Below are 24,452 nucleotides of genomic sequence, written 5' to 3' on the forward strand. Positions count from 1 at the left end.
TGGGATTACAGGCATGAGCCACCACGCCCGGCCAGGTTTCATTTTTAATATGAAAAATCTCTACTTATTTTTAAGACAGTCTCACCCTGTCACCCAGGCTGAAGTGCAGTGGCGTGATCTCGGCTCACTGCAACCTCCGCCTCCCGGGCTCAAGCAATTCTCCTGCCTCAGCCTCCCGCGTAACTGGGATTATAGGAACACGCCACTACGCCCAGCTAATTTTTGTATTTTTAGTAGAGACGGGGTTTCCCCATGTTGCCCAGGCTAGTCTCGAACTCCTGACCTCAAGTGATCCGCCCGCCTTGGCCTCTCAAAGTGTTGGGATTACAGGCGTGAGCCACCGCACCCAGCCTGAAAAATCTTTAGATTAGGAGTATTCCAGCCGGGCGCCGGGCTCAAGCCGGTAATCCAACACTTTGGGAGGCCAAGGCTGGAGGATCACTTGAGCCCAGGAGTTCGAGACCAGCCTCTCTACAAAAAATAGAAAATAAACTAGCTGGACGCAGCGCAGACCCCTCATGGCGCCCCGAGGTGGGAGGATCACCTGAGTCCAGCAAGATCGAGACTGCAGTGAGCCGTGTTTACGCCATTGCACTCCAGCCTGAGCAACAGAGTAAGACCCTGTATCAAAAACAAAAAGTCTTCTGGTGCAAGGCCTCACTGTAAGGTCCCTGGGTTCAATGCTCCGCGTTCTGGGATGTGAATGTGGAAAAGTATGTGCCAAGGTGGGTGTCTACCTGAGCTCCGTAAGGACTCAGTACTTAGGATGCGAGCATGGCTCTGGGTTCCATTCCTGACCCCTCTGTGGCCTCAAGTCTCCTCCCGGGAGAGGATGAAAAGCAGAAGTCGGATGCACTCTATAGTGATCGCTGTGATAGTCATTACGAGTCTTCCTCGACTCCGACAAACTCAAGGCCAAGCTATGGAGTCCATCTCATGCTGACACCGTCAGTTCTGAGCAACTGTAAAATGGGGACAGGGTGGCCCGGAGGCCTACTGACCTGAGGCTGGGGGCCGCGACGGCCCAGCCGCAGGGGGCTCCTTGCGGCCGCTGCGCGGTCAGCCTGCGGTCTCCGCCTGACTCCAGCTCTCCTGCGCCCCGCAGGCCCTGGGCGCTACCCACGTCAGTGAGTGCTCACAAGTTTGTGAGGTAGGCGGCGCCACAGAGAGAAACTGAGGCGCGGGAGCCCAAGTCACTTGTCCAGCGCCTCAGCCGAGCGCGAACCGCGCTCTGGGGTGGCATCCACACGGCCCGGCCCCAAACTTTCCCTGTCAGCGCCCGAAGGCCCTTCGCACCTCCAGGGGGCGCCGGCCTGCGCGCACGCGCAATGGACGCATCCGCGTTCCCTTTAAGAGGACTCCTTTTGCCTCCGCCGATCCTTTCGCTTCCGCTCCGCGTTCCCACAATGCAGTGCGGCTGAGCGCCTCGGAGCCCGCGGGGACGCTGCGGGGGGACCCGTGCTGAAGCGGCGGCGGCGGCGGCGGCGACGTGGGCTGCGGCGGGCCCGCGGCGTCGGGCGGTGCGGATGTCGGGCTGGGCGGACGAGCGCGGCGGCGAGGGCGACGGGCGCATCTACGTGGGGAACCTTCCGACCGACGTGCGCGAGAAGGACTTGGAGGACCTGTTCTACAAGTACGGCCGCATCCGCGAGATCGAGCTCAAGAACCGGCACGGCCTCGTGCCCTTCGCCTTCGTGCGCTTCGAGGACCCCCGGTGAGGCCCCCGCGCCCCTGCCCTCTCCCCCTCGGTGCCTGAGTCCCCCGCCTTCCCTGCTGTCCCCTCCCCCAGGGCTCCCCTCCCCCCGGCCTCCCCTCCTCCCGCCTCCGCGCAGACCCCTCACGGCGCCCCCTCACGGGTGGAGGATGAGGCAGCCTCTCCTCGCAGGCCCGGGCCGTCCTTCGCGCCGTCGTCACTTCCTTTATTTTTATTATTCCAATATTTTACTTAGAAACCCAAAAGCTGAGCCTTTGGAGGGCCCAAGCCCGCCTGCACCGGCCTCGGGGGGTCCCAGTGTGCCCTGTCCGCCTCCTGCCTGGGGCAGCACCGTGGGGGGAAGCGGCCCTGGGACAGCGCGGGGGTCGCCGTTCGCCCTTCCCGCCCGCCTCTCCCCCGGCCTGTGCTCGCCGTGACTGGAGAGCAAGCTGCAGGGTCGCGGATGCCGCCGGAGGTCGGGGAGGGGTCTCTGGTGGAACAGCTCGCCGTTCGCGCGCCCCGCCCCGCCAGGCCAGGACCTGGGCTTTGTAGAGGGATCAGGGATTTGGGAAAACTTCTAAAACAGCCGGAGTGGGGCTCTGATTTCACTTCCCTCCTTTAATGAGGGAGGCTTGGCGAGATGCTAAAGGTTCCAGGGGTTTGGAAACTCTAGATTCCTAACCCGGCTCTAAGGAGTGCTTGTGATTTTGCAAACAGCGTCGGCCCTCAGGCCGGAAAAAGCCCAGGAACTTTCAAAACTGTGGTTGGTGGTGGTTAGCAGCTGCGGCGCTGACTTGGTCACTCCACTCCGGCCAAATAAGAGCCCGCACCCTGTTTTCCTAGCATCATTTGCTCCCGGGGAACGCGGAATGTTGGTAGGGTGTTCGACCTACCTGGGGTGGACGTACTGATAGAGCAAGGAGAGCATCTGAGGAAGGGCAGGCAGGAAGCACCGCGAGGCTTTGATGGCTGAAGAGTCGACTCTGACAGCTCATCCCTAGTATCTCCTCATTTGCCTCAAAACCGGAACTGGGCATTTTTACCTCTAAGCTGGAAAAGGCTATGCCTCGCTTATTTAGTAACCGTGCCATTGTGGTTTTTCAACAGTTGCTATGGGTTGAGTGCCGTGGTGTGTATTTAGCTTTTTTTCTTTCCTTTTTATTTTTTTAGATTGACAAAATAGGGGGTTTCACCATGTTGCCCAGGTTGGTCTCGAACTCCTGAGCTCAGGTGATTCGCCCATCTCAGCGGATCAAATTGTTAGGATTACAGGCGTGAGCAACCCGCCCAGCCTGTATTTAGTATTTTTAACAATTTATGAGGTGTAGGTGCTTTTTTTTTTTTTTTTGAGACGGGTCTTCACTCTTGTTGCCCAGGCTGGAGTGCAGTGGCGCGATCTCGGCCCACCGCAGCCTCCGCCTCCTGGGTTCAAGCGATTCTCCTGCCTCAGCCTCCTGAGTAGCTGGGATTATAGGCATGCGCCACCATGCCCGGCTAATTTTTTTGTATTTTTATTAGAGACGGGGTTTCTTCTTGTTGGTCAGGCTGGTCTCGAACTCCCGACCTGAGGTGATCCGCCCGCCTCAGCCTCCCAAAGTGCTGGGATTACAGGCGTGAGCCACCTCACCTGGCCTGTATGGTTAACCAGATTTTACAGATCAGGATATTGAGGATCTAGAGTTACTAATAAAAGAGAAAGCTAGTGGCAATCCCAGCACTTTAGGAGGCCGAGGCAGGCGGATCACAAGGTCAGGAGATCGAGACCATCCTGGCCAACATGGTGAAACCCCGTCTCTACTAAAAATACAAAAATGAGCTGGGCGTGGTGGCGCGCGCCTGTAGTCCCAGTTACTCGGGAGGCTGAGGCAGGAGAATCGCTTGAACCCAGGAGGTGGAGGTTGCAGTGAGCCGAGATGGCGCCACTACATTCCAGCCTGGTGACAGAGCAAGACTCCATCTGAAAAACAAAAAAAAAAAGGCAGGGGTGGGGGGGAGAGAAAAAGCTCTTAAGGGATCGAGGGATTTTTTTTTTTTTCCTTATTTTTTTGAGACAGAGTTTTGCTCTTGTTGCCCAGGCTGGAGTGCGATGTCACTGTCTCTGCTCACTGCAACCTCGGCCTCCCAGGTTCAATCGATTCTTCTGCCTCAGCTTCCCAGTAGCTGGGATTACAGGCGCCCGCCATCACACCTGGCTGATTTTTCTATGTTCAGCAGAGACGGGGTTTCTCCATGTTGGCCAGGTTTGTCTTGAACTCCTAACCTCAAGTGATCCACCCGCCTTGGCCTCCCAAAGTGCTGAGATTACAGGCTTGAGCCACCACCCCAGGCCGGGATCAATGGATTTGAACTCCCTCTTCTGTTTTTTGAATGCAAACCTACTATATGATACGCTACATTGTCATCTTCCCTCATTCCTTTCATAATAGAAAAACTATCTTTTGGTGTCACTAGATGTGAAGACTCAAGCAAAGCATTTCATGTAGTATCTTATTTAACCATTATAGTAACCCTGTGAGATAGGCATACTATTCACATTAGAGATGTAAAAACTTGATTAAACACTTACCCAGAGATGACTACTAGTAATTTGCAGAATAATGATTTGAATGCAGGCTAATTTTATTTATTTATTTATTGAGATGGAGTCTCGCTCTGTCGTGCAGGCTGGAGTGTCGTGGCACAGTCTCAGCTCACTGCAACCTTCGCCTCCTGGGTTCAAGAGATTCTCGTGCCTCAGCCTCCTGAGTAGCTGGGATTACAGCTGCGCACTGCCATGCCCAGCTAATTTTTATCTTTTTAGTAGAGACGAGGGGTTTCACCATGTTGCCCAGACTGGTCTCAAGCTGCTAACCTCAAGTGATCCACCTGCCTCTGCCTCCGCCTCCTAAAGTGCTGGGATTACAGGCATGTGCCACAGCGCCCAGCCTGAATGCTGGCCAATTTTTATTCAGAGTCTGTTCTGACCTCCTAGCAGTTCTGCCTCTCCCAGTCTGCATTTTACGTAGTCAAGGTTGCACTGGATATGGTCCTTGTTGCTTTTAGTTCTAAAATCTTACAAGTGATTATGTGCCTGTGACACTGAACAATGCCTTCATTAGCACATTCACCTCCTCTCGTCCACCCAAGCTCCAAGGTCACACTTTCTACCATCCAATACTGGAGAATCAGCGTGGCATTCCTGACTCTTCTAGAGTCCTAGGAAAGACTTAAAGTAATTTTATTGATATTTATCTCTTTTGGCAAAACTGCATCCAAAGAATGTTTTTTGACAAAATAGTTCTCCAAACTATGCTGAAAAGGTACACTTAAGAGTTCCAAGGCCAGGCGCAGTGGCTTATGCCTGTAATCTTAGCACTTTGGGAGACTGAGGGGAAGGATCGCCTGAGCCCGGGAGTTCAAGACCAGGCTGGCCAACATAGGGAGACCTGTCTCTACAAAAAATCCAAAAATTAGCTGGGTGCAGTGGTACATGCCTGTGGCCCTAGCTATTCAGGAGGCTGAGGTGGGAGGATTGCTTGAGCCCAAGAGTTAGAAGCTGCAGTGAGTTATGCTCCAGCCACTACACTCAGCCTTGGTGACAGAGCAAGACCCTGTTTCAAAAAAAAAAAAAAGTTCCACATTCATCACAAAACACTCTTGCAGTTGTCTTTTGTCCTTTGAGCCTTATTTATTTTTTTAAAAGACTGGGTCTCACTATATTACCCAGGCTGGCCTTAATCTGGGTTCAAACATCACGCCCAGCTACTTTATTTACCCTCAAATACTCTCCTATCCAACTGGCTACTTTTTTTTTTCTTTTTCTTTTTCTTTTTTTTAAGACAGGGTCTCTGTCACCCAGGCTGGAGTACAGTAGTGTGATCTCGGCTCTGCACTCCCATCTCAGCCTCTCGAGTAGCTGGGACTACAGGCGTGCAACACCATGCCTGGCTAACCGCCTACTTTTTATTTCCATAGACTTTATGACACTAGGCCTTGTAGAAAAATATTAAGAGGTTAGTGTGTGGTGTGCTTTTTGAGAAAATGCTCACCAAGGTTAGGAAAACACTGGTGGTTTATTGGCAAAATCAATAATCTGTCAGCAATTGATTCTTTTTTTTTCTCTGAATTAGCCCTCTTTTAAGTAATCTGTTTGCTCATTCATTATAATTTCATACCTCTAAAACTGTGTGTGACAGCTGTAAAGGTTAATTCCAGTATCATGAAACATCGCCAAACCAAAGCAGAAGTGCATCAAAATCCTGATTTGTGTGTTTTTTTCTTCACTCTCAGTTTCCCTTTTATGCTTACTACTCATGCCCCTCACTTGGAAAGTCACTTGGCCTCCTGAACAGCACTAACTCCAAACTTTTTTTTTTTTTTTTTTTAGAGATGCAGAGGATGCTATTTATGGAAGAAATGGTTATGATTATGGCCAGTGTCGTCTTCGTGTGGAGTTCCCCAGGACTTATGGAGGTCGGGGTGGGTGGCCCCGTGGTGGGAGGAATGGGCCTCCTACAAGAAGATCTGATTTCCGAGTTCTTGTTTCAGGTATGTTTCTTTCAAACAGAATGAGATGATACATGTAAAATACTTAACACAGAGTCTGTCTTCCAAGAAATGATGGCTGTTATTCTTCAGTGCATGGGACACAGGGGCGTTCTTTTCAATAGCCTGTGTGAAGCCTTGCCTTGGATTGCCAGTGAGGCAAGTATCCTGCAAATGAAATTGCGCTGGGAGTGCAGCCTTGGAAGAACATAACCATATTTCTTGTAAAGGAGTTTTCTAGTGGTGAGAAGGGAAGATGATGGGAAAACTCCTTGAGCTACAATCCTAAAGATGCTTCTTTTGGAATATACTTGGCATCAGACATGGTAGAAAGGCATTCAAGGAGCCAGATTTTTTTTTTTCTTTCTTTCTTTTTTTCTTTTTTTTTTTTTGAGACGGAGTCTCGCTCCGTCGTCCAGGCTGGAGTGCAGTGGCGCAATCTCAGCTCACTGCAAGCTCCGCCTCCCGGGTTCCCGCCATTCTCCTGCCTCAGCCTCTCCGAGTAGCTGGGACTGCAAGGCGCCCGCCACGACGCCCGGCTAATTTTTTTGTATTTCTAGTAGAGACGGGGTTTCACCGTGGTCTCGATCTCCTGACCTCGTGATCCGCCCGCCTCGGCCTCCCAAAGTGCTGGGATTACAAGCGTGAGCCACTGCGCCCGGCCTCAAGGAGCCAGATTTGAACAACTTACCCAGCCTTGGATCTTGAAGAAGATCAGATTTTGTGGTGGTTTTAGAATTAAATATTTTTTAAAACCCCGTAACTTAAGAGTCTTACAGATTTTATTGGAAAGTATAGACTATTTCTGTCTAGCGTTTATAGTGATGAAATGCTAAACTGGGAGGTTTATCTATCTTCAAAATATTAACACACTGGAAAGACCTGGGGCCTTCTGCATATTGCATGGGAGTTTTAGGGCCCTGGTGGAATGAAGTAAATCGAGGAGCCTGGCACGTTTTTAAGATGTGAATGTCACACAATCACAGCATACTCCCATGTGCTTAAGAGTGATACTCTCAGTATCTGCCTATCTTGTGTCCCTTTATAATTTTTTAACCCCAGAACTCTATTCCCTCCTTCAGGATGTCATACGTTATCTTTTTTTCTCTCCATGCTGCTCTGAAATCCTGCTTAGAAAACTATTAGGAAATGGCTGCAGTCCTGAGCTGTGAGCGGTAAACACAGCCTTTGAGAGCAGGAGCACATTTCCCTTTCATGACATCAGGTAGGGTTGTATGACTCCCGACTAGTTTTAGCATCTGAGTCTTACCTTCCCCCCCACTGTATTGAAGAATGTTGGTGATCTTTTAAGAGGTACTCTGTATAGTTTGTCATTCACACCTACAAGAAAACAAACTTCAGATTTTTTTGTTGTTGTTACCTTCAGCTACTCTTTGGTTATTTCATTGTCTGGTTTCAAAATTCCCATGTCCTGTGAAACCCTGTCAAGCAATAAATAATTGGTACTGTTAAATTTCATAATGGAAAAAATTGGAACTCTAAGTATTAGGGGTTTGACATTGATTTTAAAGGACAAAGAAAGAGGCTACGAATTCTCGGAGATACTAAACCTGTAATGGGATGAACTTCTTGCTCTGTTGAAAAGGCCTGGTCTCTGGAAGATGAACTTAAAACCAGCTTCTCAAGGTGGTTTATTTACCACACATACTTCAGTGCTCTTTTCTGATTTCATGTCCCTTATCAAGGTTTATGATTTGGGGACCCTCAGGATTTAAGTGATCATGGAGAAGGGACCGTAGGTATTGCTGGCTCTTAACAGGGCAGTTAACATAGCTGAAGGATGTGGGCTTTCTTATGTTCTCCATGCCTAGGACTTCCTCCGTCAGGCAGCTGGCAGGACCTGAAGGATCACATGCGAGAAGCTGGGGATGTCTGTTATGCTGATGTGCAGAAGGATGGAGTGGGAATGGTCGAGTATCTCAGAAAAGAAGACATGGAATATGCCCTGCGTAAACTGGATGACACCAAATTCCGCTCTCATGAGGTGGGTGCTTGCCTTCTGTTGAGCTTGTACTCAAATCACTCCACTTGAACCTGACCTAGCAGAGGTAGCAAGAGGCCATGCCATTTGGTAACCTCACAGTACCATAAGAGATCTATTTTAGATGGACAAAGCCATGGAATTTGCTATGCCTAAGTCCTTCAGGGTCATAGCTGAAAGAAGTATGCATTCATGGTATGTTTGTTTTTTAATATGCTTTATTCTGCATATTAGTATCACATGAACAGTTTGGTCATGGTATTTATTTTTTTTTTTTTTGAGACGGAGTCTCGCTCTGTCGCCCAGGCTGGAGTGCAGTGGCGCAATCTCGGCTCACTGCAAGCTCCGCCTCCCGGGTTCACGCCATTCTCCTGCCTCAGCCTCTCCCAGTAGCTGGGACTACAGGCGCCTGCCACTACGCCCGGCTAATTTTTTTGTATTTTTAGTAGAGACGGGGTTTCACCGTGGTCTCGATCTCCTGACCTCGTGATCCGCCCGCCTCGGCCTCCCAAAGTGCTGGGATTACAAGCGTGAGCCACCGCGCCCGGCTGGTCATGGTATTTATAACCTGGAGAGAATACTAGTGCAGTCAGTCTTGATACCACCCCATTCACAACCAGCTTAAATGACAGTATCCTTCTGTGAACTCAGCTACCCCTCCTGTGGGTCTAGGCTGAGCTCTACAGGCCAGCCTCTTCATCTCAGCCCTTCTAGGTCCTGCTGTCTGGGCTGAACTGTCACTTCACTTTTTTCCCAGAGTAGTGCAGCATCATCTCTGAAACCTGAGCTATCATGACATTTTCTTTTTTAATTTTATAATTTTTGTATTTCTCTAATTTTTTATTTTAGAGACAGAGTCTCATTATATTGCCCAGGCTGACCTTGAACTCCTGGGCCCAAGCAGTCCTCCCACCTCAGCCTCTCCAGTAGTTGGGACTGCAGGCATGCACCACTGTGCCAGGCTAAACCGTAACATTTTCTTGTGGTTGATTACCTCACCCTTGAGACTCAGTAGTTCTTGATGTCTTTCCTTGTAGGAAAGCAGCCGCTGTTTTGGATCTCAGTTTGATTGAAGTGGTGACTATCCCTTTGGTACCACTGAGACCAGAAACCAGACCACCAATTGGACGTTGTTTTTTTTTGGTTATCCTGTCCTGCCTTACTATGAGATTTACAGATGTTTGGGGACACAGGTCTCTGGGCTCATTTCTTTTTCTGAGGATTCATATAATTCCCTAGTTTTTGGCTTAGAGGTTGGTCCTTCCCTGGTTTAATGATGCTTTTGTTCAGACTGTCCTCTAGGACTTGAATTTGGAGCAGAAACAGAACAGTACCTGATCCTCAGTTATACTGCAAAGCAGGGCCTCAGAAAGGGTAACTCCAATTACTGACTTTCACCTAAGGTGAAAAAGCATCCGGCTTCTTTCCCCTTGGCATCTTTGGATCTTCTGAGAATGGTGGCTGAAGGCAGAGGGCCTGGGGACAAGCCAGCCTGGACATGACTCCTCTGCTGCTTATTAATTCCTTACCTGAACTACTCTTGGAACCTCGATTCCTTCATGGGCAAAATGGTCACAAAATAGCACCATCACAAGACTTGCCAGGAATCTACAGCAAGAGAATAACCTCTAAAGCATCTAGCTCAGGTCCTCACACCTGGAAGGTATTAAATACAGGCTAGCTCCTTCCATAGATGCCCATCCAAAGATGCATAAATGAGGTGGCAGGGGATTAAACTATATGACCCCTGAGATTCTTTCCAGTTCTTAGCTTTGAGGGGGGTCAATGGCAGTAATTCAGATATATTGTTTATAATAGTTAATTGAGTATCAACATGTGAAACTTGGCATTTATTGTGTTACCTTGGGCAAATGATGTAACTTAAGTCTTAATTTTCTTCATTCTTGAAATGGGATAATAAGAGTACCTACCTCATAATGTTATGAGAGTTTAATGAGATAGCCTCATGCCAGGCACAGAGTACACAGTAAGTGCTCAATACTTAACTATTATTGTTAGATGTTGGTTTGCTTATTCTTCTGGCTCTGATTTTTTTCCCCTTTGCTCTTTTTGTTTTTGTTTGCATTTCAGGGTGAAACTTCCTACATCCGAGTTTATCCTGAGAGAAGCACCAGCTATGGCTACTCACGGTCTCGGTCTGGGTCAAGGGGCCGTGACTCTCCATACCAAAGCAGGGGTTCCCCACACTACTTCTCTCCTTTCAGGCCCTACTGAGACAGGTGATGGGAATTTTTTCTTTATTTTTTAGGTTAACTGAGCTGCTTTGTGCTCAGAATCTACATTCCAGATTGAGGATTTAGTGTCTTAGGAAATTTTTTTAATTTTTTTTTTTTTTAAAGAAAAAAAAAACTACATAATTTCTACCAGGGCCATATTAGCAGTGAAACATTTTAAACTGCAGAAATTGTGGTTTTGGTTCAGAAACAAGTTGTATATTTTTCACCCCTGATTATGGGAAAAAAATCAGTTCTGTCTTTGTGGGTTGCTCTACTATGGAGATCAACAGTTACTGTGACTGAGTCGGCCCATTCTGTTTAGAAATATATTTTAAACGTTTAGTAATTGACATGTGTGGTTGTCCTTGATTAAGTTCACAGATTTCACCAAATAGGCACACTAATTTAAAAAATCACTGAGTTGTAGTCATAACTTGTACCCAGTTAGTAAGGAGCAGGGGTAGATAACTTTATTTATATGGGGATAGACAGTTGCTCTGATGTTGGTTTGAGAACGTAAACTCCAAGAGCGGGTTCTGGGTTCTTTTTTAATTCAAGGCCAAGTCGTAAATTAGGCTGCCTTAAAGAAAAAAGCATTGCAGATAAAGGAAGGGAATAGGAAAAATAAACACATGGTGGCTTTTGCCTGTGATCCTAGCCCTTTGGGAGGCCAAGGCATGCTGGAGGATCCCTTGAGGCTAAGAGTTCATGACCAGATAGGCAACATAGCAAGACCCCATCTCTACTTAAAAAAAAAATTAACTGGACGCGATGATGCACATATATAGTCCCGGTTACTTAGGAGGCTGAGGTGGGAGGATCACTTGAGCCCAGGAGTTGGAGGCTGCAGTGATCTGTGATCCCACCACTGCACTCCAGCCTGGGTGAGAGCGAGACCCCTGTCTCAGAAAACTAAAAAAATGAGCAGCAGCATAAATATGATTGGGAAATTCTTAGCCAAAACCAACTTTGGCAGTTTGGTTAGAGGAAAAACTCTCTCTGATTCTATCAATCACTTTTTTTTTTTTTTTGAGACTTGCTCTGTCGCCCAGGCTGGGTGCAGTGGCGCAATCTCGGCTTACTGCAAGCTCTGCCTCCCGGGTTCACGCCATTCTCCTGCCTCAGCCTCCTGAGTAGCTGGGACTACAGGTGCCCGCCACTATGCCCAGCTAATTTTTTGTATTTTTAGTAGAGATGGGGTTTCACCGCATTAGCCAGGATGGTCTCTCCTGACCTCGTGATCTGCCCGTCTCAGCCTCCCAAAGTGCTGGGATTACAGGAGTGAGCCACTGCGCCTGGCCCACTTTTATCCCTAAATAAGTTTCATCTATCTTTGGTATCTGAGTTTTATCTTGGACTCATCTCAATTTAATAATCATTTTGGGGGTGGAGAGGGCTCCTTTGTCCCAGGCCCAGGGCTAATTTTAGGATAAGTTCTCTTTTCAGAAAGAGAAACACTAGGTATGACTAGTATCCCTTTGGCATATAATCACTTTGTGGGATGGCAGATAGTTCTAGGTTAGGAGTTCCCAAGCTCTAGTCTACTTTCAACACTCTTCAGACCTTAGTAGGAAGTTAGCCCTTTTCTAGGAAGAAAGTGGGAGCCCAGGAACAAATTCAGGTATGTTCGGTAAAGATAGGCCTGCTCAAATCAATGCAAATGGCAACTAAAAATGACAGCCAAGGTTGTCACATAGTGATCAAGATGCTCCGTCTACCAGTTACGTAGATAGAAAAGTTCACTTTCATGCAGCTGGTATGGTCCTTTGGGGGAGTTAAAGGCAGATAAATAATGTCTTCCATACTGAACAGTCCTGTGAAGTGAATTCCTTGGAAGCTGACTTTTGCTTTTCTTTACCTCAGTTAGCATCAGGAACTCATTGCCTTGTTGGGTCCAGATCTTTCCCAATTCTGTCTTCAGAAGAATCTGTTATTAAGAAATGCTTAAGCATCCATTTTTTTCAGGTGACTGAAAAAAGCAGGAACATTAGTGTTCACAGTAAGAAAATGCTGTCATGCTTCCACATGTTCACAGAGTACCCTTTCCAGAATGAGCTACTCAGCTGTGTGGGAATGGCTCTTGTTCATCCAGCTTTGGCAAAGAGATATTACCTGTTTGAAAATAACAAAAGAATGTTATAGCTGAGCCTGCCGCCCAGCTGGCTCTACTGAGCTAACTGATCACTACTTTCTCATGGAAAATATGGAAGTAATGTAGCTACTGTCCTGTTTTCCTAACTGGGAGTATCTGAAAGAATCAGTTCTAAGTGAAGCCAAGTTTACCTTTTTCAGTAAGGAGTATACAGGTTGATTAGCCACTAATATGCAGATAGGAGTAGAAGGAAAGACTGACCGTGAACTCAGGTGGTCCCAAGAAGCGAAGTCTGAAGTAAGGTTCTGTGTGGGAGATAGCATGTCTGATCAAAAGATATGTCTGCTGGAGCCACAACTATCAGGCTCTGAGATGGAGAGTCTCCTTTCTCTCCACAGTTAACAGGTGGTTTAGTGGATCGGAGGCATGATTAAGTTTAGCTCACGGCCGGGCGCGGTGGCTCACGCCTGTAATCCCAGCACTCTGGGAGGCCAAAGCGGGCGGATCACGAGGTCAGGAGATAGAGACCATCCTGGCTAACATGGTGAAACCCCGTCTCTACTAAAAATACAAAAAATTAGCTGGGCGTGGTGGTGGGCGCCTGTAGTCCTAGCTACTTGGGAGGCTAAGGCAGGAGAATGGCGTGAACCTGGGAGGCGGAGCTTGCAGTGAGCTGAGATCGCGCCACTACACTCCAGCCTGGGCAACACAGCAAGACTCCGTCTCAAAACAAACAAAAAGTTTAGCTCACAGAATTTCTAGCTTTCTTTCCCATCCTTGCATTAACCAGAGCCTGCCTTTAACTGGCACCTTGAGCTGACCAGGGCCAATGTCTTCTGTGGAGTCTGCTCAGAATGATTCTCCCTCAGGGGATGTCCTGAACTGGAAGTTGGCACTTAGCAGGCTACCTGACTGCTTTTGGCTAGTCCCACTCCCAGATGCCCAGAGGGGTAGTACAACAGCTCCGAGTACTCACCTACCTGCAGAGGAGATAAAAACAGTCAACCTATCCAAGGTTCTGGATTTTACTGTCAGCCCAGAGTAATTTTAAAGCTTCTATTTATTTACAGTAGGTAGATGATGCAAATCTCTATACCAGTTGTTGTAAACTGATGGCTCACAGACTGCACCTGGCTTGCAGATGTGTTTTATTTGGCTTGGATGGTATTTTGTTTTTTAAATTTTGAATTGGTTGCCAGCACTTAAAATTTAAGAAATATTGGCGGGGTGCAGTGGCTCACCCCTGTAATCCCAGCACTTTGGGAGGCTGAGGCGGGTGGATCACGAGGTCGAGTTCAAGACTAGCCTGGCCAAGATGGTGAAATCCCGTCTCTACTAAAAATACAAAAAAATTAGCCAGGCATGGTGGCAGGAACCTGTAATCCCAGCTACTCGGCAGGCCGAGGCAGAGAATTGCTTGAACCCAGGAGGCAGAGGTTGCAGTGAGTCGAGATTGCACTCCAGCCTGGGTGACCGAGCGAGACTCTGTCTCAAAAAAAAAAAAAAAAAAAAAAAAAAAAAAAAATTTAAGAAATATCACACAAAATGCCAGGTATCCAGGTTCTCTGGAGAAATGGGTTTACATTCCTGCCTGGCACCACTGATAGGGTAGCAGCCATGCTCCTCCTGCTTTGAATGGGTACAGACTGAGGGCAGACCCTAATGGTGTTTGAATCATGTCATAGGCAAAGATGTGACAGAAACATCTGGGCTAAGGCCACACATGATAACTAAGTTGTCACAATAAGATTCCTTTTGGGAGGCCAAGGGGGGTGGATCACCTGAGGTGGGGAGATCGAGACCATCCTGGCTAACACAGTGAAACCCTGTCTCTACTAAAAATACAAAAAATTAGCCAGGTGTGGTGGTGCATGCCTGTAATCCCAGCTACTGGGGAGCCTGAGGCAGGAGAATCGCTTGAACCCGGGAGGTGGAGGTTGTGGTGAGCCGAGATTGCACCATTGCACTCCAGCCTGGGCAACAAAAGCAAAACTCCATCTCAAAAAAAAAAAAAAAGGATTCCTTTAGGAAAGGACTGTTTTTTTTGTGGTAACCCAGCCCAAAGCTAGACCTAACGAATATTTATTCATGGTACGAATACTAGAAAGTTGGAGTCGATTACAGGATCTGGCACAGTCTTAACTGTGGCTTTGAGAAACACTGAATACCAGCTGCCCCTTTAGGCAGATCTTGAGCTCCAGATTTCCACCTACTCTAAACCCCCCGCATCCCCCCAATCCTGTTTTGCTTATTCCTGTTCCTAACTGCCCCCTAGAGGTGCGTATGACCCTGGACCCTACTGCCACCTTAATGCCACCATCTGTATGCACTTTATCCTTTTCAAAGTGCCTTCACATATCATCTTTGGTCCTCACGCTTCCTGCTTCATTCCTAAGGTTACTGTGAGACTATCTGTTAAACCATTCTGGGCAGCACATACCTGGAGGGGCCACAAAATACTCCTCCATGACGCGATGGGAGTTTTGTAGTAATTCATCAGCACAGTTGCCTTCTACCACATTGTCGGATCTCAGGTATAGACATCTACAAAACCCAGAAGCCCAAGGTTACCCTCTCAGAGAAGGGGGATTTTAGAGGATGGTGGAGAGGGGCAAGAAGGAGAGAACAAGGAAACGGTATATTCTTGAGTTAATGGGCACCGTTCAAAGATAGAGAAGCTGGGATCATCGGTAGACCAAATAACAGCCTACAGTTTATAGACTGTCCGAACAACCCTGAGAAGTAAGTGCTAATTACTTCTCTGGATTGATTTAACAAATAGTTTTTAATGATTATATGGGCAACTGTCTTTTGGTGGGGACAGGTAAAAGCAATTACAAAACAATATTTTAGATCTAACAGAAGTTAGTACAGCCTGCCAAAGGATAGAAAGGGTACCTAGTCCAGCCTGGGTGAGTAGCACATCCTCAGAATAGCTGATGTCACTGTTCAAGGATGGGCAAGAAATAGCTGGATTGGGGGATGAAGGTATGAGAAAGGGACTTCCTGGCAGGTATAGCAGCATGAATCCCAAAGCAAGAGAGCCGAGAGCGCAGAGATTCAGAGAAGGACAGGGAGTTTAGCAGGCTGGGGTGTGGTCTGCTGGAGGTGAAAGATGAAGCTAGAAAGCTAAGCAGAGATGGGGAAGCAAACTTGCTGCAAGAGTGACTTAAGGATGTTGGCTCCTAAGTAACAACTGGGATCTTAGCCCAATATGGTACCCCTAAGATGAATGCTTTTTCCACCACAGCAACTTTGGTGGATGTGCCTGCCCTTGAGCAAGATGTGCCACAAACAGCTCAAGAATCTCCCAGTGTTCTGTGGGACCTAGTGACTTTACTAAAGCCTTCAGATGGCAAACAGGTAAAAAGGAGCTTGAACATATGCATGAGGCTTCACTATTGTTTCAAGGTGTAAAAGTGTGTAAGCCTGCTTCCACATACTTGGACTAAAAAAATAAGCAGTCTGTTAAATCACTGATACTGTATTCAGTAGTAGCCATGCTCCTCCTGCTTTCAGTGGGCACAGACTGAGGGCAGACCCTAATGGCATTTGTCATGTCAGAGAGGCTGCACATGACTCGACTCACAGAGAGGCTGCACATGTCTAAGGCTGCACATAAGAACTAAGTTGTCAGCCAGGCGCGGTGGCTCACACCTGTAATCGCAGCACTTTGGGAGGCCAAGGCAGGCAGATCACGAGGTCAGGAGATCGAGACCATCCTAGCTAACACGGTGAAACCCCATCTCTACTAAAAATACAAAAAAAATTAGCCGGGCGTGGTGGTTGGCACCTATAGTCCCAGCTACTTGGGAGGCTGAGGCAGGAGAATGGCGTGAACCTGGGAGGCGGAGCTTGCAGTGAGTCGAGATCGTGCCACTGCACTCCAGCCTGGTAGACAGAGCGAGACTCTGCCTCAAAAAAAAAAATAATAAAATAATAATAAGTTGTCACAATAAGATTATTTTAGGAAAGGACTAGTTCTTTTTTTGTGGCACCCAGCCCAAAGCTAGACACAACAAATATTTACTCATGGTATGAATATTAGAAAGTTGAAGTCTGTTATGGGACCTGGCACGTTCTTAACTATGTGGCCTTGAACAAGTATGATCTTTTTAGACATTAAATTTCTTTTTTTTTTTTTTTTTGAGACGGAGTCTCGCTCTGTCACCCAGGCTGGAGTGCAGTGGCGCAATCTCGGCTCACTGCAAGCTCTGCCTCCCGGGTTCACGCCATTCTCCTGCCTTAGCCTCTCCGAGTAGCTGGGACTACAGGCGCCCGCCACCACGCCCAGCTAATTTTTTTTTTGTATTTTTAGTAGAGACGGGGTTTCACTGTGGTCTCGATCTCCTGACCTCGTGATCCGCCCGCCTCGGCCTCCCAAAGTGCTGGGATTACAAGCGTGAGCCACCGCGCCCGGCCAGACATTAAATTTCTTGAGGGGGTGAGGTGGGGGAGAAAGGCCGGGTGCGGTGGCTCCTGCATGTAATCCCAGCACTTTGGGAGGCTAAGGCGGGTGGATCACCTGAATTCAGGAGTTCAAGACCAGCCTGGGCAACATGGGGAAACCACATCTCTCTAAAAATACAAAAATTAGCCAAGCGTGGTGGCACGCACGTGTAATCCCAGCTACTCGGGAGGCTGAGGCAGGAGAATCGCCTGAACCCAGGAGGCGGAGGTTGCAGTGAGCTGAGATGGCACCACTGCACTCCAGCCTGGGCGACAGAGCAAGAAGGAAAAAAAAAAAAAGGCCAGGCGCAGTGGCTCACACCTGTAATCCCAGTGCTTTGGGAGGCCAAAGCGGGTGGATCACCTGAGGTCAGGAGTTCGAGACCATCCAATATGGTGAAACCCTGTCTCTACTAAAAATACAAACGTTTGCCGGGCATGGTGGTGCATACCTGTAATCCCAGCTACCCGGGAGGCTGAGGCACAAGAATCACTTGAATGTGGGAAGCAGAGTTTGTAGTGAGCAGAGATCACACCGTTGTACTCCAACCTGGGTGACAGAGTGAGACAGTGTCTCTCTCACACACACACAAAAGAGAGTTGTACTAGATTTTTTTTTTCTTTTTGTAATAACACAAGGACTGTGTATTCATTTAAGAAAACTTGGGAGAACAAAAGTAAAATAAAAATCATAATTATACCATTCAAAGGTAACCGTTGGACTTTCTGGAGTTTGTAGTTTCTGTTGGACAGTATTAAAAAATGGCTAAGACGCCGGGCGCAGTGGCTTATGCCCGTAATCCCAGCACTTTGGGAGGCCGAGGCGGGCGGATCACGAGGTCAGGAGATCAAGACCATCCTGGCTGACAGGTGAAACCCCATCTCTACTAAAAAGAAAAAAAAAATTAGCCGGGCGTGGTGGCGGGGGCCTCTAGCAAGAGGCTGAGGCGGGGAACGGTGTGAACCCTGGAGGTGGAGCTTGCAGTGAGCAGAGATCATGCTACTGCACTCCAGCCTGGGCGACAGAGCGAGACTCCGTCTCAAAAAAGAAAAAAAAGGCTAAGAGCTTAGGCTCTCAAGTCACAGCTGAATTCAGATCCCATTGCTACACATTACTTATCCTCTATATTTCAGTTTCCTTGTTTGTTGAATGCTTCATAGGATTTCTGGGAAGATTAAATGAAATGTTAAAAAACAAGATCTGATAATGCTGAGGCTGCATTCACAGCAGTAAGAGAGGGCTCTGAGTAGCACCTGCTCCTTTCAGAAAGCTTTAGTGCACCGCAGTACATCTCAGTCCCTACCACTCTCATTCAAAGTCTGTGCACTCCTGATGAGGCCTAACCTGCCTAGCATTTGAAGGTTTGGGAAGACTCTCTACTACCGCCAACAGGCGGTTAAATGCTACTGCTTCCCCAAGAGTAGATCTAATAGCAACTAATTTATTTACTCATCAAGTAATCAAGTTTGGTAATTAAGTTTCCTGCGTAAGTGAAATTTCCAGGAAAACAAAATTCACCCCTTTACATACCTTTCTATTTATGTATGTATGTACATACATACATACATTTCTATTTATTGTTATTCTATCTAGTTATTGGTTATGATGGAGTTGTTCCTAAAATAGACACATTTTCTTTGTTTGTTTTTTTGGGTTTTTTTTTTACTATTTTTTTGAGACAGGGTCTTGCTGTGTTGCCTAGGCTGGTCTCAAACTTCTGGGCTCAAGTGATCCTCCCGCCTTAGCTTCCCAAGTAGCTGGGATTACAGGTGTGCACCACCATGCCTAGCTTTATTAATTACAGGCTCCTGAACCCACAGTCTCTGTGACAGGGGTACAGCAAGCATACCTCTCACTTGGTAAGTTGCTTCACTTTCTTGGACCTCAGAATTGTATAAAACACCGAACAGGACCAGATGAGCTTTTCAGATCAATTACTGATTGACCAAACTTCTACCTCACCACCTGTCTTTCCCAATCAGGGTTCTGTAAGATAAGTTAGCCTACATACCCCAAGACACCCATTCTGATGATAAATTAACTTATCTCCTATGTGTTTGAGTTAACATTTGTCATATACTGTCCTTGGGAGAACTGAAAAAAGTCACTTGAATCTTTCTGTGTTCTGGTTTGGCTGAGGAACCCTGGTTGAGAAAGACTAGAAGTCCCTGCTGGTTAAAACTCAGGAACAATAACTTAAGTAACTGTGGGAAATGCTGCTACGGTGGCACTGGAAAGTGCTGTGGCAACAGGGAGGACAAAGTGGCTCCATTTGTGATTCTGTCAGCCCTTGGACTCACTGATGGGACAGTTCTCCCACTGCTTTTCTTTCTTTGAGCTTCTTTCCTGCTATCTGGCTGGAAAGAATAGCTTCTTGTGGACCCCTCTACTTCCATCTAAAAGCCTTTTCCCTTCCTCCTACTTTATTTCTAGTTTGATGCAGACTGAAATGGGGGCTAATTAACTTGGTTAAAAGTTCTGAGCCAGGCAAGGTGGCTCACATCTATATTCCCAACACTTCAGGAGGCCGAGGTGGGTGAATTGCTTGAGCCCAGGAGTTCAAGACCAGCCTGGGAAACATGGTGAGACCCGATCTCCCCTAAAAAATACAAAAGTTAGCCAGGGTGGTGGCATGTGCCTATAGTCTCAGCTACTCGGGAGGCTGAGGTGGGAGGATCACTTGAGTTCAGGAGGTGGAGGCTGCAGTGAGCCAAGATTGCACCACTGTACTGCAGCCTGGGCAACAGAATGAGAAAAAAAAAAGTTCTGGGTTCAGGCCAGGCATGATGGCCGACCCCTATAATCCCAACACTTTGGGAGGCTGAGGCAGGAGGATCACTTGAGCCCAGGAGTTCGACACCAGCTTGGGCAACACAACAAGATCCTGTCTCCACGAAAAAAAAAAAATAATAATAAAGAAAAAAATTAGCTGGCCATAGGGGTGCACACCTGTAGTCCCAGCTACTTGAGAGGCTGAGACAGGAGGAGGGCTTGAGCCCAAGAGTTTGAAGGTTTTGGTTCATAAGACTATGAGGGACATTTAACTATTTGGCTGCAATCAGAGTTGCTGTCAACTCATTCTCTGGATTTCAGATGAAAGAGAATAAAGTTCCTAGGAATTGACTTTAGCCGGCATATCTTAGAACAGCATTTGGCAGCAGAAGCTCTGAGTTCCAAATCCTCTGTTTATTACCTGTGAAACTTTGGGCACATTATGTAACCTTTCTGAACCTCAGTTTTTTCCATCTATAAAATAGATAACTTGTATTGACCTTCCAGGACCGCATGTGAACATTGAAATAATTTAGGCCGGGCACGGTGGCTCATGCCTGTAATCCCAGCACTATGGGAGGCCAAGGCAGGTGGATCACCTGAGGGCACCTGTAGTCCCAGCTACTTGGGAGGCTGAGACAGGAGAACTGCTTCAACCTGGGAGGCAGAGGTTGCAGTGAACTGAGATCGTGCCACTGCATCCAGCCTGGGGTGAGACTCCGGCTCAAAAAAAAAAAAAGAATTTATATAATTTATTAGCCCCTGGCACGTAAGCACACTACTGTTTTTAGCTCAAACCAAATGACATGTTATTAGTGTGCAAAGAGGTTTCTATTAGCCAGTCAAGGTGTTTTTTTTGTTTTTTTTGTTTTTTTTTTTTGAGACGGAGTCTTGCTCTGTCGCCCAGGCTGGAGTGCAGTGGTGAGATCTCGGCTCACTGCAACCTCTGCTCCCCGGGTTCAAGCAATTCTCCTGTCTCAGCCTCCCCGGGTTCAAGCAATTCTCCTGTCTCAGCCTCCCGAACAGCTGGGACTACAGGAGTAGGCCACCATGCCCGGCTAATTTTTGTATTTTTAGTAGAGAAGGAGTTTCACCATATTGGTCAGGCTGGTCTCGAACTCCTGACCTCAGGTGATCCACCTGCCTCAGCCTCCCAAAGTGCTGGGATATAGGCGTGAAACACCACGCCCAGCCTTGTTTCGTATTTTTTAAGACGGAGTCTTACTCTGTTGCCCAGGCTGGAGTGCAGTGGCTCCATCTCAGCTCACTGCAACCTCTGCCGCCCTGGTTCAACCAATTCTCCTGCCTCAGCCTCCCGAGTAGCTGGGATTACAGGCGCCTGCCACCTTGCCTGGCTAATTTTGTATTTTTAGTACAGATGGGGTTTCACCATCTTGGCCAGGCTGGTCTTCAACTCCTGACCCTGTGATCCACCCACCTCCGCCTCCCAAAGTGCTGGGATTACAGGTGTGAGCCACCGTGCCCAGTCTACCTTTTTTTTTTTGAGATGGAGTCTTGCTCTGTCGCCCAGGCTGGAGTGCAGTGGCATGATCTCGGCTCACTGCAACCTCCGCCTCCTGAGTTCAAGCAATTCTCCTGCCTCAGCCTTCAGAGTAGCTGAGATTACAGGCATGCACCACCATGCCTGGCAAATTTTTGTATTTTTTAAGTAGAGACAGGGTTTTGCCATGTTGGCCAGGCTGGTCTCGAACTCCTGGCCTAAAGTGATCTGCCTGCCTCGGCCTCCCAAAATGCTGGGATTATAGGAGTGAGCCATCGTGCCCGGCCAAGTCAGGGCTTTTATAGCTAAGATGCCTACTACCTAAAACATTTAAGCAACTTGGGGTCCTGCAAAGAAGGATGGTGAGAAGAATGGCCATTATGCCATCAACTAGGTGGTGACCCAAGAGTACACCGTTAATATTCACAAGTGTATCCATGGAGTGGGCTTTAAGAGGTGTGCCCCTCAGGCTCTTAAAGAGACTGGAAATTTGCAATGAAGGAGATAGAAAACTCCAGATATGTGCATTGATACCAGGCTTAACAAAGCTGTCTGGGCCAAAGTAGTAAGGAATGTCCATACTGCGTCCATGTGTAGTGGATGGTCCAGAAAACATAATGAGGTTAGAAATTCACCAAACAAGCTCTATACTTTGGTTATATACTTGTTACCACTTTCACAAATCTACAGTCAGTGTGGATGGGAACTAACTGCTGATCATCAAATACATCAAATAAAGTTATAAAAACTACAAAAAAAATAAAAGGTTTAATAGTTGTCTTCACTTTACATTCTGTGTGTGCAAAGCATTAAAGTCCTACAAGTGTCACGTTAAAATGATTAATGGGAATCATTAACCCAAACTGGTTTCCAAATTTATGAAAAACAGTACAGATCACTGAACACCAGGTTGAGATGCTAGCTACTGGATCCAAATTCCTCATCATCTTTTTTCACGACCTTTTCCCTTATTAATAATGGTTATATTTCTTTATATTTACCCTCTAGATAACTTGGGAAATTCTGATGACTCTGTGCTTCTAGTCCCTCCTTTCCTAGAGATATTAATAAAGAATACTGGGACCGGGCACGGTGGCTCACGCCTGTAATCCCAGCACTTTGGGAGGCCAAGATGGGCAGATCACCTGAGGTCGGGAGTTTGAGACCAGCCTGACCAACATGGAGAAACCCTGTCTGTACTAAAAATACAAAATTAGCCAGGCTTGGTGGCATGCGCCTATAATCCCAGCTACTTCGGAGGCTGAGGCAGGAGAATAGCTTGAACCTGGGAGGCAGAGGTTGTGGTGAGCTGAGATCGCGCCATTGCACTCCAGCCTGGGCAACAAGAGCAAAACTCTGTCTCAAAACAAAACAAAACAAAACAAAACAAAATTCATTAAACATTTACTGAGGCCGGGCACGGCGGCTCACATCTGTATTCCCAGCACTTTGGGAGGCCGAAGCAGGCAGATCACCTGAGGTCAGGAGTTCAAGATGAGCCTTGCCAACATGGTGAAACCCCTCTCTACTAAAAATACAAAAATTAACCAGGCATGGTGGTGCATGCCTGTAATCCCGGGTGCTCAGGAGGCTGAGGCAAGAGAATCTCAAACCCAGGAGGCAGAGGTTGCAGTAAGCCGAGATCGCGCCACTGCACTCCAGCGTGGGCAACAGAGTGAGACTCCATCTCAAAAAAAAAAAACAAAAAAAAAAACCCAAAACAAAACACATTTACCGAATACTCAGTGCCAACCACTGAGAACATGATGAGGAAAAACAGACATGCTCTGGAAGGTGGGTGAGCAGGAGAGGGGCAGAGACTCAACACATCCCTTAAATAGATGTATAAACGCATGTATAAATCAGCCCTTTTGGATATCACAAGAGCCACAGGTAGAGAACCTAAGTATAGCCAGGTGCAGTGGCTCACACCTGTAATCCCAGCACTTTGGGAGGCTGAGGCGGGCGGATCACGAGGTCAGGAGATCGAGACCATCCTGGCTACGGTGAAACCCCGTCTCTACTAAAAATACAAAAAATTAGCCAGGTGTGGTAGCGGGCACCTGTAGACTCAGCTACTCGGGAGGCTGAGGCAGGAGAATGGCATGAACCCAGGAGGCGGAGCTTGCAGTGAGCCGAGATTGCGCCACTGCACTCCAGCCTGGGCGACAGAGCGAGACTCTGTCTCAATTTAAAAAAAAAAAAAAAAAAGAACCTAAGTATGAAAGAACGAAGACTTGTGGCTCATGCCTATAATCCCAGCACTTTGGAAGGCCGAGGCGGGTGGACTGCGAGGTCATGAGTTCGAGACTAGCCTGGCCAACATGGTGAAACCCCGTCTCTACTAAAAATACAAAAATTAGCTAGGCGTGGTGGTGGGCGCCTGTAATCCCAGCTACTCGGGGAGCTGAGGCAGAGAATTGCTTGAACACGGGAGGAGAAGGTTGCAGTGAGCCGAGATTGAGCTACTGCACTCCAGCCTGGGCAACACAGCGAGACTCCGTCTCAAAAAAAAAAAATAAAAAACAAAGGCAATGATTAGCAGTTCAGGTTTTGTTTCCACTTACACTAGGAGGACACGAGCGAGAGCATCAGTAATGAACAAGGGGAAGAGTGAAGCCACTAACTCGCGAGGTGACCGAGGGCAAGTTCCTGAATCTCGCTAACACTCTTTAAGCCCCTGGAAAACTGTTCGCTAATCGTCACATTAAACGGCTGCGAACGGGCCACGGTCAAGGCTTCGGGGCTGCAGCCGCGAGTTTACCTGTCCTCCAGGACCGACTCCATGGGCTCCACCCCGTCGGTGTCCACGGCGCGTAGCCGGTCAGCGAAGGCGATAGCTTTCTCCAGTCGCGCCACTGCCTCGCGGCTGCCGAAGTCCACAAGCGCTAGACGCTCCAGGTGCTCGATCAACTCGGCCGTGATCCGGCCACTGCCCTGGAGGAGGGATGAGGCGGGGAGTGTGGGTCACCGGCGCTCCGGAGTGCCTCCCAGCTTGCTCCGCCACCCGCCTAGATGGCCCTGGCCTTTACCTGAAGATCTGCCTTGGAGGTGAAGCCCTGGCGCCCGCCCAGAAGGGCCCGAAGGCCCAGCCACCCCAACCGCGACCACATATCTTCCTTCCTTGGCCCCCGTAGTGCGCCCGCGCGTAACGCCGAGCGACGCGCGTAAGAGTGATGAC

The 24,452-nt window shown here is 47.9% G+C and overlaps 2 protein-coding genes across 3 annotated transcripts; one reads left to right on the plus strand and one right to left on the minus strand.

The window, feature by feature from the left end:
• Positions 1-1,377: 1,377 nt before the first annotated feature.
• SRSF9 (serine and arginine rich splicing factor 9) lies at positions 1,378-10,806 on the plus strand. Its single transcript, XM_032168521.2, has 4 exons — positions 1,378-1,714; positions 6,060-6,220; positions 8,050-8,222; positions 10,311-10,806. Exons 1-4 carry the CDS (start codon positions 1,527-1,529, stop codon positions 10,452-10,454), a joined length of 666 nt encoding a protein of 221 aa, XP_032024412.1. The 5' UTR covers positions 1,378-1,526; the 3' UTR covers positions 10,455-10,806.
• GATC (glutamyl-tRNA amidotransferase subunit C) lies at positions 10,535-24,399 on the minus strand. 2 transcript variants are annotated; one of them, XM_032168522.3, is made up of 4 exons: positions 24,304-24,399; positions 24,036-24,208; positions 14,989-15,092; positions 10,535-12,568 (listed from the first exon to the last, which is right to left on the minus strand). In XM_032168522.3, the coding sequence occupies exons 1-4, from the start codon at positions 24,382-24,384 to the stop codon at positions 12,516-12,518; spliced, it is 411 nt and encodes a 136-aa protein (XP_032024413.1). In that variant the 5' UTR covers positions 24,385-24,399; the 3' UTR covers positions 10,535-12,515. The 2 variants fall into 2 exon arrangements, with proteins under 2 accessions (XP_032024413.1, XP_058280907.1); XM_058424924.1 differs by lacking the exons at positions 10,535-12,568; positions 14,989-15,092 and adding an exon at positions 16,970-17,547.
• Between the last annotated feature and the right edge of the window lie 53 nt (positions 24,400-24,452).

The sequence above is a fragment of the Hylobates moloch genome, unplaced genomic scaffold (assembly GCF_009828535.3).
Source record: "Hylobates moloch isolate HMO894 unplaced genomic scaffold, HMol_V3 SCAFFOLD_12, whole genome shotgun sequence".
NCBI lineage: Eukaryota > Metazoa > Chordata > Mammalia > Primates > Hylobatidae > Hylobates > Hylobates moloch.

Coding starts and splice junctions, on each gene's coding strand:
- SRSF9 (XM_032168521.2), top strand. CDS start 1,527: ATGTCGGGCTGGGCGGACGAGCGCGGCGGCGAGGGCGACGGGCGCATC. Junction 1,715..6,059: donor GTGCGCTTCGAGGACCCCCG/GTGAGGCCCCCG, acceptor TTTTTTTTTTAG/AGATGCAGAGGATGCTATTT. Junction 8,223..10,310: donor CCAAATTCCGCTCTCATGAG/GTGGGTGCTTGC, acceptor TTTGCATTTCAG/GGTGAAACTTCCTACATCCG.
- GATC (XM_058424924.1), bottom strand. CDS start 24,384: ATGTGGTCGCGGTTGGGGTGGCTGGGCCTTCGGGCCCTTCTGGGCGGG. Junction 24,209..24,303: donor CCTCCAAGGCAGATCTTCAG/GTAAAGGCCAGG, acceptor TCCCTCCTCCAG/GGCAGTGGCCGGATCACGGC. Junction 17,548..24,035: donor GAGTCGGTCCTGGAGGACAG/GTAAACTCGCGG, acceptor TCTGTCACCCAG/GTTGGAGTACAACGGTGTGA.